Here is a 19,575-nt window from a genome sequence, read left to right as displayed (position 1 = left end):
ATGAATGCGTTCAGAATGGAGTGCAAGCCAATATGACCTTAGAGTGGAGATGAATAGAAGCATGAGTCAAGTGGAGACTTAATTCAGGATTTATCCACTATTCAAAAATGCTGAATATTTTCTCAACTATTTTTATGAGTGTTTATGTAAGTATTCCTCTGAATCCCTCAATGCTACCATAAGAATAACAAGGAAATGGGAAACAATGTCCTTTCATAAAGGGGAAAGACCTAGTCCGAGTCCCAGAGAGGAGAGCACACCTTTTATTTGTAAGAAATATTTTCTGGTTTCTTAATGCCTTTAACCCTTTTCCGCTTTCTAGCCCTTTGAATAATAATTTTGTTAGTTTATATTGAGGTGCTTCATTTTCTTCTTTAACAAGCTAAATAAAGCACTTTTGATATGAATGTTACTGAGTAGCAAATGGTCATTCTAAAATGCAAATGCTACAAACCAGTATAGATTGACTAAGTTTAAGTCTTGGATAATTTTGCAGACAGATCAGTTATACAGCTTCACATGCAAACCCTATAAAATTTTTATTACTGCCTGTGAAATATTTCTTCATTCCTTCCAGCTGTTTTTCTGCCTTTTAGCCCTGCTGAAAATCCCTCCAACATAGCCCGTGACCTTTTCTGCCAGAGATCAGTAGGCAGACCCTTCAGAAGGCTCCTTCAGTTGTGTGAAGCTTTGCATAACTTTGTTGCTGTGACACCACAGGGGGTTATCTTGCAAAATCCAATGCTAATTTAATTTTTCAAATGTTACTGATGTGGCTTAGCTTTTAGTCTTGTGGAGTCTTGTGTCCATGTGTTTGCTTATCATTGATTTTTATTGATAATGAATATTAAATAATGTGGTATCTTGAAAGTGTCGTCTTTTGGGTATGCATAATCATGCCTAAAGATAAGAGAGGGGAACATGCTATCTTTTGTCCCTACAAGTGACATCCTGTTGTCATATATTTAGACAACAGAAAAAGATCATAGCTTGCATGATGAGAAAATTTTGATGGAGACAGGATATTCTTCATGTAAACAAGACAAGACGATCATATTTTGCTGCCAGCAATTGTATGATCTTATAAAAAGGACTATTATGTATTACAAGTCTGTGAAGAATGCATAACTATCTGACCAGAGGAGTCAGGGAACCTCAGTCAAGACTGCACAAATAAAGTAAATGCTGCTCATATTATTTTTATACAATATTCTATTATTGTTAATTCTGGAAAGTTTTTTGAAGTATGAATACTTGTGGGTATATCATTAAAGATTACGTAGCAAAAAATTTATAGAACAGCTTAAAAAAAAAAAAGAAAAGAAAGAGGAGGTTAGTTTCTAAAATTTAACATTTCCTTAAACAATATGGTCACTCGTAAAAAAAAGAATACTTTTTTCCAATAGAGGATGTCACCTAAGATGACCTTTCTGAAGCGAGAAAGGATAGACAACATTTATAACCTGTGTCAGTCATGTTCCAATCATCAGCTAGTTTTATTTCTTCATCATAGTCCCTGCTATTTCCTAATTTTTAGTTTTGATTAAGGGAAACAGGGTGGTCATATCTATAACTGTCACATAATCTGTGACTGCATGACACATATGTACAGTACAAAAGGAAAGAGAAGGCACACCTACTCTTTTCACCTGCTACTGCTCTGGCACATCTGCATAAATGAGATTAATTAATTATAGTGTTAGCTTTCAGTGATCATTCCTTATATTGTTTACATGTGTAAGAATCCATGTTATTGCTCTTGCACAGAAGGAAAAATAGAATTAAAAAGTTGTACCTGCCTCAGATTGTTTTGAGCCTAGAGACTAAGCATACAAAGAAACAAGAGACAGAAACACAAAGTTTGTGCTAATCAGCTAGTAATCAAACTTGTTTATTGCTCAAGCCATCCAACTCTCCTTAGGGTGTGGGTTTTTTCTGTTGTTTGGGTGCTTATTTATTGAAATTAGTATATTTGCACATGAGATTTTTATAGAAGGATAGTGAGATTGTGGTTTCAAAGTGCCTGATCTGACTATGTTTAGTTTGTTGTTCCTGTGCTTCCTATTGTATCTTCTGAGGATATATTCTCTTTAGGATTTAGCTTCTTGAACAGTCTTTTACTTAATGGATTTCACCAGTCCTTTGAACTATTACCTTAGGAAGTTTTTTTACTTTCAGAGAAGTGCAGTGAAATTCATTGTTGAACTTAAAGAATAACAAAGTAGAATTGTTCAGCCTACTTTTGGCTTCCAGACTTTTTTTCTTACACTTTGTGCAACATTTACAAAAGTGAGGTTGTATGTTAGAGAACCTCTGTATATTATTAGTGAGATCATTTCAAAGGCTAAAGCCTGTGAGACATAATTATGGTGATGGGGACATTGCTGAAAACTTGGTCATCTTTTCATAAGCATTTGGGAATTTTAGGGAAGTCACTGGGGTAATGATCATGATGGGAAACAAATTGTGTCTGCTTTCATGAACTAGGTTCGAGTTGCATAATGATTATTATAATTTGCTCTAAGATTCATCTTTGTATCTTTAAAGTGCAAATTCCGTCATGGCTTCCATCTTGTATGGCAGTAAGTCTGTCTATTTTGGATTGTCATAATTCAAGCAATTCACAAAATAAGGTTAAAGAAACTACTTTTCAAAAACTTGGATGCTATGAGCAAATACCATAGATGTCAGCCTAGTATCAAGCTGTGAAGAGGAATAAGGAAATTACAAGTGGGAAATTATCTGATGTTCTCTTTGTTCTGCAAAGGAAAAGATGGAGAAGAAAAAAATTCATTTATCCCAGCCTGTGTTGTGGATTAATGGTGGAAAATTTTCACAAAAGGAATATGGATTCACCTGGAAATTAACATGACAGTTTTATGCAGTTGTTCTTGATGACTAATCAATTGCTTGCTTTTTTAAAGAAAAGAAATAATACCTAATCAGCTCAAATATAAAAAGCAATATGATATTCACAAAAAAGGTACAGAATTTCTAAAATACTTAAGTATCTATGCTATGTTCTGTGATTGATTGGTATTATAAGTTGTCTAAGATGTTTTTCACCTCTATTATTGCAGAGAAATACGAATTACATACAGGCTCTTAATATTAAAAGAAACTTGAAATTCAACTGGATAATACCCAGAGCAACCTGATTTTAACTGGCCTTGCTCTGAGCAGGGTTTGAACAAGGTCACTTCCAGCAGTTCCTTCCAGCTTAAATGTTATGGTGATTCCATGATTAATTCTCAATATATTCTCCATAAGTCTGTCTGCCTACGATAAAAGGGAATATTCACTTGTCAGATCAAGAAGTTTGGTATGGAAGAAATTGGGATGAGAGGAGGAAGGAGATAGCTAAAGTTGGTTGTAATCTCTGTTTGGATTGTCAGTAATAAGCACAATCCTTCTGCCACCAGGGCATATCTTTTTTTTTATTTTCTTCACATTAATTTCTTTGATTGTTCTGTCTAAATCCTAGTTGTTCTCCTTGCTGTTTTGTGCTCAGCATGATAATAATTGGCTAAAAGCAACCAGGATTTCTGCCCTGGTGTGATGTTTGCACATCTGAAGACTGTGGCTTTGGTGTACTGCCTTCTGCTGTCACGCTTAGACCACAGGCAGAAAGCCAGTGGCATGAGGGCTTTATGATTAATAGGCTCTCCATTCAGAGTTGGGTTATTAACCATTTTCATGTAATGTCACTGCTGGAAGAAATAGGTGTTTCAGGGTGACTATCCTTTAGCACGTATAATGACATTACATGTCTCTTGCAAGACTGATACCAGTTTTATTTCATACTGCATTTTTAAAACCTTGGGGCTTGAAGATGTGTGTCCCACTGTTACCCGTTTCACTATAAAAGGGCTTAAAGAAAGACTTTGCACACTTCTTAATGTATGTGATAAATCTGTTTCCATTCTGATTCCTACCTGATCCACAGGAAACGTGACTAATATTTTGCAGACAGTAATAAGCATTCTTTAGCATTGCATTAAAGCATCTGTAGATGTGTGATCCAGCTTCAAACTGGAGGACATTTGGCTATGAATAGTGCAGTGTTGAGCCAAAGCCAGCTAAATCCTGTGTAGAAGAAAAATGTTTTGGATCATGCTAAGGTTCATACTAATATAGCTACTTGACCTCTGGCTGGGTCAAGTAAAGGCAAAGGCAGCCTGTAAAGTATCATGCAGAGGGATGGTGGTCTGTCGGAAAAATTAGGGGGTTGGGAAGGATTACCTCAAATTTTACCTCCAGTCTTCTTCTGGAATACTCTGGTAGAGTGGATTCTCTTGTTATTCAAAGTGCTCTGCACCTGGCTCATCTTGGGGAAATTTTATTATTTTGTATGGGCAATACTGATATGAAAACAATTCCTTTGGATTTCTTTTGAAATGGGACATTCTGATCAAATCAAAATTTACATTTTCAAAATATACTGTCCTTGTATCTTGGTTTGAAGATACCTTTCAATAATTTGCTTATATTTGTTATTAGCAATATAATACAGGTATATTTAAAATAATTGCTAAACATTTTACTTGATACAGTGTTTAAATTGTGTGGTTTCATTTAGTTTTGGTTTGCTGTTTTGGTAAAGAGAATGGTTGAAGAAAAGGGTTTACAAGAAATATTTTTTTGCTATTGAGTCCTCTTCAGACTAAGAGTACTTTGTACATCTCAAATGCTCATGACTGTCAGGAAACTGGTTTTCACCCAGCCGTGAGCAGATTCTGCTATCATTGTGTTAGTATTGAGACTCCAAGGTGTCAAGAGGTCCAGTACTTTCGGAATACAGAATAGTCCACTGAACAGATGAAGAAAAAAAATTATAGATCTTGAAATTTCTTAATAATTGTGTAGCATATAAGGTATGAATCTCAAAGTTAATGGATCTACTTGAAAGCATTACCAGCAGATTGAGAGTAGGAGAGCAGCAGAAAAAAGACAGAACAATGTGGACAGCTGATAAGAGCAGTTGGAACCAGAGGAGTAAAAAGGATTTCAGAGTAAAAGAGAAAGCAGTGTGATGTCAGATAGAATACTGAAATTTTCATATTTGATTCCTAGGTCTTCCCTGATAAACAACACATGCTCAAATAGGTCAATTTTATGTTTTTCCACATCTTTAGACTGAGGTGACATCTGTCTGCTTCATTGAAGTACTGTCAGCTTATCAGTATTTGTACAACATTTTGAAGGCTTAAAGTCTTGCACGAATACTAAATAACATTATTAAATAGAATTTGCAACTTTTACCAATGTTGAGACAGATTCAGAATCATCTTTATCAAGGCAATATTGAAATAAATATGGATATAGTAATTTCAAAAGCATAGATGTTCATGTCTGGCCTTGGTGTCCAACACTAGCCCCTAGCTGGGTTTGAAACTCAGTGGGAAGGAGGAGTTAACGCCTCTTACTAATTCTTCACACAATATGTAGCAGTGGTTCTCAGGACTTAGCAGTGTGTCAGCCTTGTTATACACCACTTAAAATCTTCACTCTGACTTGTCTTGGTTGCCTGTATTGAAAGTCAGATGGGAAAGCAAGGCTAAGTAATAATTTATTCATACCAGTTTATGCTTGTGATGACAATACTTGTCATAATAACATTCTGTAGTGTTAGAATGCACTTTCCTGATTTTCAGCATAGAAAATCTAAATGAATGTTTTCACTTAGTTGCTTATTATGCATTGAACCCATCTTTTGGTTTTCCTTTCAGGTTTGCATTAGACACGTTTTTGAAGAAAAACTATTCATAATTTCGCTTTTATTAGCAAGTCATTTTTTTCAGATTCTAAAAATGTTTTATGTTTAAAAAGAAATACACTATTGTGCCTTACTCATTAGCTCCATCATAAATGGGTAGAATTCTGAGCTCTGTTAATTCTTTATTTCAAAGTTATATTTGCCAAAAGTCAACCCTGATAAAACACCATGTGATCAGGTTATTCTTTTCCTCTTTTCATATTAGTCTAGGCTAAAGGGGCTTTACAATACAGCATATTCATCAAAACGCTTTATCCTTGCGTTTGCCAAAGTAGAGGATCCATTTGGAACTTTCAGTTCTTCAGAGCACAGTTCTAAGAAAGGGTTGCCAATGTTTTGTAACAACCACCCCAAAAGGTTTTAACTTTTCTGGTGAGTCCATGATGGAGAGGAAATATATAATTTTTTTCTGCATGACTAGATTGGACAGTGACTCGACAATGCAGTCAGAAATTGAATGCCGGGTTACTTATATATGCAGGTACAGGTGCTGAACACCCAACTTTTCTATAAGGGAAGTGCTCAAGAGATAGCTTACTAGTCTGCATTTCAAACTGCTAGTGTGCTGAGTCAAAAGTTCCCATAAAGTTGGAAATAAATGAAAAATGGTAAAAGAGAAAAAAAGGGTGAGAGAGAGGATCAGTATTGTGGACCCTGCTTGGGTGTAATGAAAAGTGGTGCAGACAATTACATGGCCTTCCAACCTTATACAAAACTTCCCTTTTTTTCTGTATTTCTTCTTACTGTCATCCATCTCTGTAGGACTTTCTCACATATATATATTTTGTAGTTTTAGGAAGATTTTGGTGTGCTAAAACCATTACTATTTTAATGCTCCTTCACTAGCTGACAGCCTGGAAGTTTTTATGCAAAGCGACAATATTTTTATAGTATGGATTAAAAAGCAACGAATCTGCAGTTCTTTGCAAGATTTCTGCATAAAACAGGAGAATCACAATAACACAGGGAAGAACAGTTAAGACACATAAAAGATGAGTTTCAGACTTTCTTTATGCATTACTTTTCAGCTGCAGTTTAATGTGCTTGCTCTGATGGAGGAAATAATGCTTCTTGCATGTCCATCAAAATAATGACCAATTTTCAAATAAATATACCTAATTTTTTTGCAACCTAAACCCCATTATAAGCATTATAAAAAGGTACAAGCAAACTCTTTCCTTTGTGGTTTCAAACATGAATTCCAAACTCCACTGATGTAATGCAGAAAGTATACATATACATATATATATATAAAAATATATAAATATATATATGAAAGTAAAGATAATGGTTGTAATATAGCACACAAGTAATAATCATTGCCCTATTAAATCCCTGATGCTGCATAACAAACTTCTGTTGCTTCTGCAGTAACATTTTGACATCCTTTTTCAATAGCTTTCATTAAAGGGAGAAGATGGAATGTTCATATTATTTTGTAAGATGCACAGAAGTCAGAAAATAAACATGCCTTTGGATTGTATGAGACAGCTGTTAGCATTGAGGCCATGATTCATCCTGGTGTCAGTCATTGCCAGACAGATGGGTATTTTTGTGCTTGTAAGAGAAAAGGAGATGCTTACAACATTTGTCCAATTATTAGTGGAGAAGAACTAGCAGCAATTAGTACCAACTAATACTCTCTTTGGGAAACTCCATAAAAAAGCCAAAATCAGATAAGTATGGATTTAACTCTAGTTTTGTTTGGCTGAATGGAGCCTTCTCATTAAATGAGAGATTTATTGTTAGATTGCTGTGGAGTAACTTGCATTGCTGCTACAGCGGCTTGCTTGCCATCTTACTTTTTTTTACTCTCTCCATCTGTATATATTCAGTCGTAGTTACTAATATGCAATACCTCATAAATTCCACATTCGCACAATACTTCACAAGTAGCAGAATGTTTCAGACCTGGATTTAAGGTGTTCTGAACTAGACTGAAGTATCACTGTAGTCAGATGTGTCAGGGAGGAGCTGTGTCATCTGTCTTTTTTGTTTCCTGGCCTTCCATCTCATGACTTGTACTGTGAGTATGATTTCTAACCTGAGGATTATAGATGCTTATTTCTCTAAAGTTAAAGTATGTTTCTAAGCAAAGTAGAAATAACAAAGTTGAAACAGATTCTTGAAATAGTCGAGACATGGAGATGTTATAAAGACCTCAACATTGCATTTTCAGTCCAGCTCCACAATGTGCAAATATGAAGTGCTGGTAAATCTTAGTCCTGCAGAGCAGTCGGATGCCTAACAAACTGATTTTGGTGCATCTTCCTGCTCACTCCAGCTCTGTAGCTCATCTCTGTGTGGATGAATAGGAAATAAGAAAACTCTTGTAGAAGACCTCTTAAGGTGATTTAATGAGGTATTAAGAAGCCAGTTGAGGTAGATTTAAATCAAGAGTGAAACCCAGAAAGATGCAAAAGGAAGCATGAAAGAGATCCTTGGATACTGATATTGATTTCAAAAAGGAGACTATTACTGAATGGCTGAGGACAATCAATTCCTGATGGTGCAAAGTTCTGTGGACTTGCTATTTTGTCAGAAAGAAAATGTTCCAATAAATAGGGATGAAATAAAATATCTAGATGTTTGCTTAGAATAATAAATTTTAAAGCATTCACTCCCATTGAAGACTGGGGATTTAAGACCTTATAAAGAAAAGTTTTGACTAACAGAGACAATTATTAGAGTGAAAACCTCAGAGAGAAATTTGCTGCAGTTTCAAGCATATGAAATGTGTTCCAAAATGAAGTAGAAAAATAAATTTCCTTAGAGACGGTTCTGTGACACAGTGATAAATCATTAACTGAAATAAAAATCCACATCTTTGCTGGTAGTGGATACTTTTGTAGTGAAGAGAAATCAACTTTGGCAAAGGAGTCTGTCACTAATTACAATATCAGCACACGTACCTCTGACAGCAGTGTAAATATGTTGGAAAGACTGGGGCTTATGGTTGAAGATGATCAAACGTCAAATCATTGCAGTTTCTATAGTAATGAGTAGATGAAAGCAGAAAAATAATGTGTACAAAGGAAAATGATGTGGCAAAATGAGAGCCTGAAGAGGCAGGATTTGGTTTCTTTTAGGCTTGAAGTTGGTAGGTTTAGAGGCCTCTAATATGCTACCTAGGCTGTGCTTAATGAGTCAGTGACACTGTAGCATGCAGCACTGAAATTATTGTTACTTTTGATTACTCCTCTACCAAGGTCTAAAATAAATGAAAATATTATAATGGGTGTTTTTTAATTCAATGTGAACACCACAAATCTGTGGCAATGACTCCGTTCCTGTTTTTCATTGTTTACATACATTTGGTAGTTCAAACATATGCTATTGCAAACATAAAGCATTAAATTTTTCTATTGTGTTAAAAATTATTAAAGATACACTTTTTGTAAATGGCTATTGAAGAAATTAGGTGAATTAACTTGCCTGTTCTTCCTTCTGGCTCTATTTACACAGTTCACTATCTCCATAGCAGAGTAAGCTTGAAATAAGTTGCCTGAAACACACTTTGACTCAAATGAGATCAAAATGGCACGTATATCTTCCTTCTCTTTTCACAGAAAATCAAGTTGCAACCTACAGGTTCACATGCTCCCTTGTACTCCAAAGTGAAAGGCACCTGTAGGATGTATTATCTTGTAGAAAATATCTGTTATTGCTGTCAAAATATAAAGTAACTTTTCCTTATGTTGTACTCAAATTTTGGTGTCTACATATTTAGTTCTTACTTAAAAACCATCAAAAGGTCAGTCAGTTGAACAAATAAAAGTTACTCAATCTTATGAATAATACAAACAGTCTTTTGTGTACTGGTCGACTTTTAATCAGCTTGTCAGAAAGATACTTCTGAGAAGTGCTGTATTTTCTCCAGGACAATGTCAAGGTGCAACCCCAACCTTAAAAGAAAAATACAGATTTGTCTGATCTATATCTAACAGCTTAGCTTTCAAATTGAAAGGAAATGTTCCACTACAGCTACTTTAATGAGATTAAGCAGATGTGAGAACAGGAAATACTAGCATTTCAATAGGTATTAATAAATACATTTGACAAAAGACAAATGTGTTATGGAAGAAAAATGTTAAATTTTTGAGAAACCAAGTGGATATAATTAGATTGGCACATAAAATCTAGAAATGTATATAAGAAATTACAGTAATGGCAGTCAAGATTTGTGTAATAATAATTACTGGTGAATTATTAGGTAACCTAACCTATTTTTCGCAATTAAACTAAACAGCCCACTGGACAGACATATAATTGTAGAATAAATCACAAGAAGTATGGAGAAAGTTGACAGAATTTTATAGTGGAAATAACAAATAATTCAGTAAATTCCTATTTATTGGCTAGGTAAGCTGTATTTATGATTTTGCATTATATATAGGATTGATTACTTGCAGAGTTCTTAGTCACAGATGATGTGGGACAGTAGCTTCTCCAAAACTGTTGTTTGCAATTCTGCTATAAGTAATTTTAAGGTGATCTGTACACTGAAAATCTGGTATATCTTTTTATCTTCTGAGATAGAGATGCTGAAATGTGATATGTCTTTCAATGGAATTTGGTTAAGGCAAAGTATTGTTCATAAACAGAAAAAACAGAGTTAATTTGTTGAGTGGAGTCTGACAAGATGTTATAAAAGAAATAGCTGGAGGGGAATTGAAAGCTGTCAGATTTTGAGCACCAACACGATTTTATTCCAGAACCGCAAAGTGTATTTCAAAATAGGCTGGTTTATGTATACCTGCATGCTTTAATCAGTCTACCCCCTGTTTTGGATAACCCTTAATAAATACTGAGTGTCTGGTACCTTGATATATTCGTGGCACAATCTTTATAGCTCAGAATTTTGTTTTTAACAAGACAGAAGTTTATTAATAGGTGCTGAGAGTGCAGAATACACACAGTAAGGCCATTTTGCACTTAATTTTGTACTGTGAAAACAGACAAATGCAAATGGAAAATTTTTAATAATAGCACTGTCCATATGGGTGAGCCTACAGCTGGGAATTTGATATTACACATTTTAGTTACACTTAATCTGACTTCCTTTTCAGTTAGTGCCTGATGTACTAGTAGCATATGTAATAACATGCTTTTAAATGTACAACACATAGATAAACTCAGTTTCTGTTGGATTATTGGGTTTTTCATACGATTATGATTCTTGGAAGAAGCAAACTAACGTAAACGATATTGCTTCTATTCAGCTGCTTTCTCCTAACTTCTGATTACAGATTACACAACACAAAACTCCTGCAGAAACAGGGTTTATGTTCTAGTAATCCACAATGCATAAAGAAATGAGCTATGAGCCTTGTGTAATTTGCTGTGGTATTGGCAGCTGAGAGAAATACCAGATGCCCGCAAGTAAGCATCTTGCAAAAGAATACAATCCTAGATTTGCCTTTTCTAACCAAACTTGATTCCTCATGCGTTCTTTCCTGAGAAATTGTGATAAAAGTCTAGGCAGTAAGATCTGTGACCCATCTGCTCTAGCAGATAACTTGCTTCCAGTGTTATGGTCATAAGAGGTTATGAGAGTCAGCTGAAGTCCTGATCAGCCAGGAGGGTGAAGATAAAGGCATGGAATGTTTGCACTGTGAACATTAAGCTTTAGGAATTGGTTCAGACTTGCTTTTCAGCCAAGGATTTTCATTTAATGCTGCAGATGGAATAAGGGGTACAAGAAAGATGTCATTCAAGGCTAGTGATCAGATCTGTGTTAAAGATGATTTCTAGTACTACAGGAGTGCCAACAAAAGGTGATGACTACATGTTAGTCCCATCTGCATCAGTCTCTCATTGTTCATCTCAATGAGAGAAGCAGCATATTCTGCCAGGCTCCCTGGGCAAGGCTCAGGTGTGTCCCATCCCTCCCTCCCTGCTCTGTCCTGCAGAAATGGAACCAGTGTGTGTGTCTCCCAGGAAGGTTGGACCACTTTCTGGGGAGGTCCTGGAACCAGATGCTGAGGTGCCCAGACCCCAGCACATGCTGTGGCACATACCTACTGCTCAGTGACAGGCTGGGTTTCTTTGATTTCTTTTTTTTCTGTGAGTTAATGCTAGCACTAGATCTTTGCAGAGAGGGGTTTGTTTTGTTATTTTAATAGGAAATGCCCTTGATTATTTGAGTTATCCTGTCCATTGCAGTGTACACTGTTCAAGGCCTCTGGATGCTCAGGGATGAATATATTAGTGCCTGAGAGAGAGCAGCTAACAAAGTGCTTAGATTGTGTTTGCAATTGCAAGGCAGCATTCTTCCTGAGTAGCTGGATCGGGGGGGAAAGACTAAAGGTACAAATATCTCATCCTTTATGAAGATGCTTTCTCCTTGGAAATCTCATTTCTGTATTGTGATAAAACCTACCTCTGGGAGTGTCACTGGGAAGAGCATCAGGGCTGGGTATTGTCCTGTCCTGCAACTGCAGCATCTCTCATCAGATCACAAAACAGATTTTCTCCCACTTGGGAAGGTAATTTTATGTCAGAGTCCCAGTTTCAGTTACTACTTTGGCTAAGGCTAGGGTTACATCCACCACAGACAGGAAGTGAGCATCAGTCTAATCCAGACAAAGCAGAGAGAATGTAACATAACGTTCAGTTAATTTTCAGTGAGCCTTACTTCTGTAGTATGGCATGTGTTCAGCCACCTGGTTTATACAGAGCCACTGCTTTCCTAAACCTCTTGTTTCAGTTACCTATGACTTTCTCTTGGAGTCTCTAACACATGTTAGAGAAGGACTTTCTTCTATTAAATCCCTTCTGCTGGAGGATTGCTACCATATATGTTCATTTTCCAACAATGCAGACACTGTGTAAATCATTCTTGGATGTAGAATAAAAATAACTGCTTTTGTAAATGAGGCTCTGAGATTTTTAGCTTGTAGTAATATATACTTTTACAGAGCATATTCTTCAGGCTACCTCTTTTCACTATTTCTTTAGTTTCTGCTAATCTTAATGTCTCTACTGGAAATAAAAGGAGAGAAACTGGGGCTGCACTTACTTTTATTTGTGTTTTGGTTGTGCCTAGTAGCATAATCAAAATTAGTGTCATCAAAGCAATGAGTACCATGCACTTCTTTAGGGAAATGGAATAGCTTGTTGGAGGAAGTTGCAATCTAATTTGCTGACAAAGCAAGTGTCTTAACTGAGATAAGAGATGCTCTTTCAAAGAAAAATCCAAGTTTGTTTTCTGTATTTAGTTTCTCTAAAAGCATGAAGCCTTGTGGCAATAATTGTCTTGCAGAGTTGTAGTCACCCTCATAAATCACATTTGTTTTCTCAATTTTTTTGTGTTCATGTTTACATTTTTCCTACATGCTTTTACTAAGTTGTAACGTCTCATAAAACATAAAGTCTTATCAAGTCTCTTATTAATTTCTGTGCTGTTTGGTAAACTAAATGTATTTTTTTTTAGAATTGAGAGATGATTCTTTGCTGAATTAATTTGACTTGTGTGCACATGATAGTGAACATAGAATCATACAGAATCATAGAATAATTAGGATTGGAAAGGAGCTTAAGATCATCAAGTTTCAACTCCGCTGCCATGGGCAGGGACTCCTCACCCTGGACCATGTCACCCAAGGCTCTGTCCAGCCTGGCCTTGAACACTGCCAGGGATGTTTAATAGAACAAAGATCTCTCTTTGGGGGTTTTGTCATTAACTAATCTATGACTTTTATGACAAAAGTCATACAGAATAAAACATGATTTGGCTTCTTATAGTGAAAAACCAATTGTCCCATGTAGATATTTCATCTTGGATGATCAAATATAAACCTGCTCTCTCTATCCTACCCTCTCCCCAAAAAAGTTTGGAAATTAAGTTCTAGGAGTGCATTGATAAATACTCTGTACAAAAGATTACAGTCTTATCACTCTCAGGCCTGTCCTCAGCCCCACTTAAATTCTGTTATTTTATTTGTTGCAGGTGGGGCACTCAAGGGGATTTCACCACTACTCACCCTCGTCCTGTTGTTAAAGTAAAGCTCTTTACAGAAAGCACCGGGGTGCTGGCACTTGAAGATAAAGAGCTGGGAAGAGTGAGTATTATGTGTAGACATGAGAAATATGTGAGAAATGATGCATAGAAATGTGAATATTGCTAAAACATGCCATAAACTGGTATAAGGTGTTCAGTATAGCACCTGTTCTACTGCATTTGTACCAAACAGTGCTTTTTTTTCTAAGAGTTTCTAGGACTGGAGGTTAAAAAGTTTTTAAATTTAAATTAATTTGAAGAATGGAAACATTTCAGATGTCTGTTATTGAATATAGTCTTTTCCTTAACTGTATCCTTTGGCCCCAGATGGTTTGTTTTTCCCTGCTGCTTCACCCTTCCCACTCCTGGCTGCCTCATGACACATCTGTTTGACAGCTGGTCAAACCAGTTTAAAGAAGGTAATAACTTTCCTTTCTTGGTTGGGAGTGGCAAGGGGAGAGAGAGAAAATAAAAACTGCTAATGGAGAGGGGTTAGGGCTGAGCTCACTGCACTGTTGTTGAAGTCTGATCCAGCTTTCCCAGAGATAAAGATACATGAAAAGTGAGGGAGAGAAGAGCTGTCTTCTGTTTCTGTTGTGGATTCTTACTCCCCTTCAGCAGAGAGTCTGCATGCTTTTATCAGGTGCTCTGAGATTTGGCAGTTTGTACCAGAATTAGATAATTAAATCATGACTTATTCCTGGTTTTTCACTCCCCTCATAACAAAGGACAAAGTCCATCACCTTTTTTTCCCCTTGCATTAAAGCTTGTGCTGAGATTGGGCATAGCAAACCTGAGAGATGCATGGATATTGATTTTATATTTCATAATACATTAGGTATTTACCAAAAATGCCTAGCCCTCTCCTTGCCAAAAAAACACCTTTTGTAAAAAGTAAGTAAGTAAAACATAAACCTCCAACAATGACCTTATGTACAATGCATAGCACTGGAAAACAATTGAAAAAGGGCACTTTTGCTGTGTGTCAGCCTGTTTTCACCTCCCAGGTCTAGCAGTACCCGGGGTTGCTGACAGACACCTTCCAGCAGCTGGTGGTAGACACACAACTCAGGAGAAGGGAGAATCTTTCCAGTCTCTGGTTAATATGAGAGTGATAGTTGCTAGCTTCAGGGAGATTGGAAGAATATTTGACAGACTTTTTACAAAGTAATTTCAAGGTACTGTGTGTACTCATGGTATACATTTTACCTTTCAAAAACTTGTTTTGTTGTTGATGGCTTTGTTTTCAGGTTTTAGAGATTTAAATTCAGGTAACCTTTGAAAAGATGCAGGATCTCACTGGGTAAGTTTCATAAAGTTTGACACATTCGTGCCTGATCAGTACACTGCAGTGATTCGCAGGAATGCTTCTGATTCAGTGAGGTTTGGTATGCTCTGGAAAGGCCTGAAGATACTTCTGCTGGTACTTTTTTCTCTACCTAAAAATTCAACTCAATCCTGCCCCTTCTGAGGTAATTTACTGTGGACATTAATTCCCATCTGTCAAGTACATTCTTCAACGCATGTGTCTTGACCTGATACTGCTTTTCTACATTATTGAAGTTTGCAGTTCCCATACCCTGGGGTCATTGTGAAGGTTTTGTTCTGTTTAATCTATAATTAGAAATAGATGGAGACATCGAGATACATGATTTGAATTTTGAACTTTCATCACATACCAAAGGGTTTAAGTCTGCCACTAAAGGAACAGCTTTTTATGAGCACAAATCTAAGGTGTGAAATGTAGAGCCAGCAAAGGTTTCTGAAGAGTTGTAGAGGAGAAGGCGTTTCCTTTGACCCCATCAGTCCATGGCAGTCTCTCACAGTTCTGAATTTAAGATGTAGTCCCTGATCTCAGTATGAGGCCACTGCAGCTCTTTAGTTTCAGGAGGAGGCGCTGCTGATTTTCAGAAGTAACTAGGTCGTGGTAGAGCAGAAGGGATGCAGGTTTGTGCTTTCAGTAAAGAAGGCAGACCATACTTACAGCTTTATATACTCCCTGTTGGGAAGCAGAGTCTGGGGGCTGCTTGGCCTCTGCTGAAGTTACCAGATAAGCACCAAGCAAGAGAAGGGATGTTGTCTGTACTTAACATGTTCTTCCTTCAAGGCATTTAAGACGTGCTTAACTAACAGGAAGAGTACTTACTTCATCACTTGTCTGATATTGTTCCTTTCCTCTAAAAAGGCAGAAATAAATCCAGTTGTCAATGCTGAGAGAACGTTTTTCTTACTGTGAGGTATTCTTCTGGCTCCCCACTGTTTTAAGTGTTTAAAGAAAAAAACAAAACAAAACAAAAAACAACTAAAATCTTAACCTTTATTTTCTGTTCTCCATAAACTGAAAGAAGAAATGGAGACGTGTGCTGCTGCACAGGAGGGGAAAGGATGTTATTTTGATTTGGGTTCTGCAGAACATGAGCTTCCTGAGTTGCAGTCTGTGTCTGTGGTTGTGCAGACCTCAACATACAGTCAACACTGAATTTAACTTCTAGAAAGTGAGGCAGGCTGCATCTTTCAAGCTGTGTTTCTTCTAATGAGGAAATGTTAGGGACCTACTTTATCCAAAATCTTTGAAATGTGGTACAGTTTCTATGTGACTGACACTGATCTGGCCGTTTCTGTAATTTTTGTATATGCAGACAGAAGGCAGAATTGATGTTTGCATTTGTACGTGCAACAACTAAGGAAGCATGAAGAAGCCTCCAGAATTTGGTGTAAATACCTCTGAAAAACCAACCTGATGGTTTCTGAAACTTGGGGATCTGACACCACTTTTCCTTGTTCAGTACTTTGTGTATGAAGATGTTCAAACCTAGTAATTCAAAGTGACAGCCATTGTGGTTGCTTAGCACACATGTGAACACAATGTGAGAACGGCAGGTGGTGGTTGATTGCTGATACTTTATGAATATAAGATTTTTTCAGCCTTGTTGCTCCAACTATTCAATTAGAAGGGGACTATTGTCTCACAACCTGCTTGTCACAGTCAGCTGCAGCCAGGAATAATTAGCTGTGCAGTTATGGGTGGTTTTCTTTAGTGCTGTTACTCTGCATTTGATTTAAAGACATGATAAAATAGCTGCACTGGCTACGTACCTGTACTCACATGATTGCTTAGTTTCTGAATGCTGACTGCACTGGGCATGTTGTTTATCTTCTGTGCTGCGTTCGAAGAGCCGCTGAGCAGAGACAATTTCATACTGTGAATATGTTAATTTAAAGCCTGTCATGCTGGGGAATGTGCTTTTCCATCACATATCGAAATGACTGAGGTTTTGCAGAATGGAGTTTTTCTGTCTTTTAAGTTTGGAAAATGATAAGAGATTGCTTCCACTTCCCCCTTTTGTCTTGCTCCCGGAGCAGTCTGCCTGTCAGCATCCTGCTATGTCTGGCTGAGTGTGTTATTTCCACACTAACAGGGTTTTTTCAGTAGCTTCTTTGAGAATGCCTCTTGTTAAATTCTTGAGGCATTTTTCATTCGGGCATGCTCTTTCTTAGATTTGGGGGAAAGGCTCTTTGTGAAGGAATTTTTATCAATTGCTAAAATCTGTTAAGGTAAGTGTTCAGTGGCAGCATCGGCAGAGGTTCCTTGATGGCAGAAATTGCAAAGGCTTCCCTATTCTTTGTCAGTAACAGTCTATCTCTTTTACCATGTGTCTGTTCAGTTTTCGTTTCTTTTTAACCACCTGTTACCCAAAGCCTTCTCCCAGTGTTTCAGCTGTAATGCAATCAATCGTAGCTGAGAAGCAAGAGATCACTCAATAGGTGAGGTCATAGAGTCATAGAAAAACAGGCTGGAAGGGATGATGGGGCTTGTGTAAAGTGCACATAAACTCTCCTGGCAATCAGGCTCTTATTAATCCTTTCTTTAGCAGCTCCCTATGTGAGAACTTTTCTAAGGGAGTTACTTTCAGGAGAGCCATCCTTCCACTTCTGCCTCCAGTCTTGTCCCTTCCTTGAGCTGCTTGTGCTTCATCTTCCTGGCAGCAGTGCATTGTGACTTGACTAGAACTAAGAGGACATAAGTGTGGTACTCTGCTTGGCAGGCTGCTGCTGGGGTGTTCAAGGGAACTTCATTTCTTGCCACACTGACAGCAGCTTCTGGCTTTCTGGCATTAACCTGTCTTTGGGCAAGGGGCTGACATAACTCAGAACAGCTCCAAACTTTCAAGTCAGGGGAGAAGGTGACTTGAGAGGAGTCGGTAGACATTTCTATAGAAGAACTGGTACGTATACCCTAAGGCTGGGGCCAGAGTTACACAAACACTGCAGCATTATAAGGTCTCTCCACTGTTACCGGTCATCAGTTTCCTATCCCAAACCAGTTTCAATAATTGTTAGTCTATAATGCTATTTCCAAATCAGTAAAACAAAGTGTATTAAACTAGGAAGTTTCCCTACTATCTTTGCTGAGACAATGACCTGAATCATAAATTTGCATGTGCCAAATAATAAAGGGGCTTATTTCATAACATGGAATTTGCCTGTCCTCTCTGCTTGTACTGGAATCTTTTGAAATCACTACATTTTAAAACATGAAAGAAAAAGCCTTCCATAGAATCAATTAGTCCTGTTGTTTGAAAAATCTTCAACAAGTGCAGTTCAGGGAGCATATGATCTTATCTGTCAGGCACTTGCTGTTTTTCATAGTTTTAAATAATCATTAATTGAGCTAGAAGTGTCTCTGGCAGAGCATGGGAGTTAGAGAACTTGGTTTCTTCAGTTCATCATGAGGTTTCTTGTGTGACCATGAGTGTATTGTTTATTCTGAACAAAGCTAACAATGCTGCTTATGATTGAGGCCATGTGACACAGGAATCAGTCCTCAATTACTTGTAACTTTGTCAGACCTTAAGTGTTCAGGCTAAAATTTTTTATCCTAGGTATGGAATAAGATAAAAAGAAATTGTGGGTTTGGTCAATGGCAAAAAGCACTCATTTGAAGCACCATTTGTAGCACAATCAAGCATGGCAACTTCTTTTGTCTCAGTCTTCTGTCTTTCTCACTGGAGACCATACAGTTTAAAGAAAAGACAGAAAGGTGGGTGCCAAAAGCAGCAGCAACTCCTTGGTATGAGAGGGAGCAGGACAGGATGAGGGACACCAGGACAGCCCCAGGTATCAGGCACCTCCCTGGGGATGGGGAAAAGTTGAGGATTTGTTCTGCTTCTTGAAGATGGCCAGCACTGTGTTATGAAGAAGAGACTGCTGATGGGCTGCAACTTTTTTTTCTTTGAGGTTGTGTGGTGTGAGCTGTACTGAAGGCAAGATAAGGGCTTTCTGTAACAGCATGTTGTGACATCTGCCTCTCAGCCAGGGCATTAAGGAGCAGCTTTAGACCTTCACTTTTCATCTTTTTTGCTTGTGACAGGGAGCCAGAACTCAGCATTGTCTGTTCAGATTTGCCATGATTACCAAGGTTTGGTGCCCAAGGTCTGAGATCTCAAAATGTGTCTAACACCAACCCAATTTGTAAAATCTGTCTCATCTCAAATACTTGGCTCAAAAGACTGGATAACTCCCATGCTTGGGTTCAGCTCTTGAATATCATGTTTTTTGGTAGAAGTAGGGGATGAGGAGGAGAGGGATCCGAGGACATGAGTTGGCTGAAACTGAACTCAGCTCAGGTGGGGAGGGTAGGGGGAAAAGTGATTATCTTGGCTCCTGCTTTTTCTCCACTGTACTTACAGCTTGCAAGTCTGCTTGCCTCTTAGCTTCCTTGGTCCCTTTTGAAAGCTGCATTTTCTTCTGACAGCAGCAGAACAGCAGATGGGGTGGTTACCTTGAGAGCTTTGTC

The 19,575-nt window shown here is 37.5% G+C and overlaps 1 protein-coding gene across 15 annotated transcripts in view; it reads left to right on the top strand.

Annotated features, from left to right (window-relative positions):
• The window catches only part of CADPS2 (calcium dependent secretion activator 2), a 306,360-nt gene that overhangs the window by 131,629 nt on the left and 155,156 nt on the right, over positions 1-19,575 (top strand). For all 15 annotated transcript variants that reach the window (XM_031046299.2, XM_005146086.3, XM_005146087.3 and 12 more), the window contains exon 7: positions 13,728-13,839. In XM_031046299.2, coding sequence (XP_030902159.1) covers positions 13,728-13,839 — 112 coding nt within the window. The remainder of the gene's footprint in view (positions 1-13,727; positions 13,840-19,575) is intronic.

This window comes from Melopsittacus undulatus, chromosome 5 (genome assembly GCF_012275295.1).
Source record: "Melopsittacus undulatus isolate bMelUnd1 chromosome 5, bMelUnd1.mat.Z, whole genome shotgun sequence".
Taxonomy (NCBI): domain Eukaryota; kingdom Metazoa; phylum Chordata; class Aves; order Psittaciformes; family Psittaculidae; genus Melopsittacus; species Melopsittacus undulatus.
The sequence above is the reverse complement of the archived record's forward strand: the minus strand, read 5'-3'. Positions and strand labels throughout refer to the sequence as shown.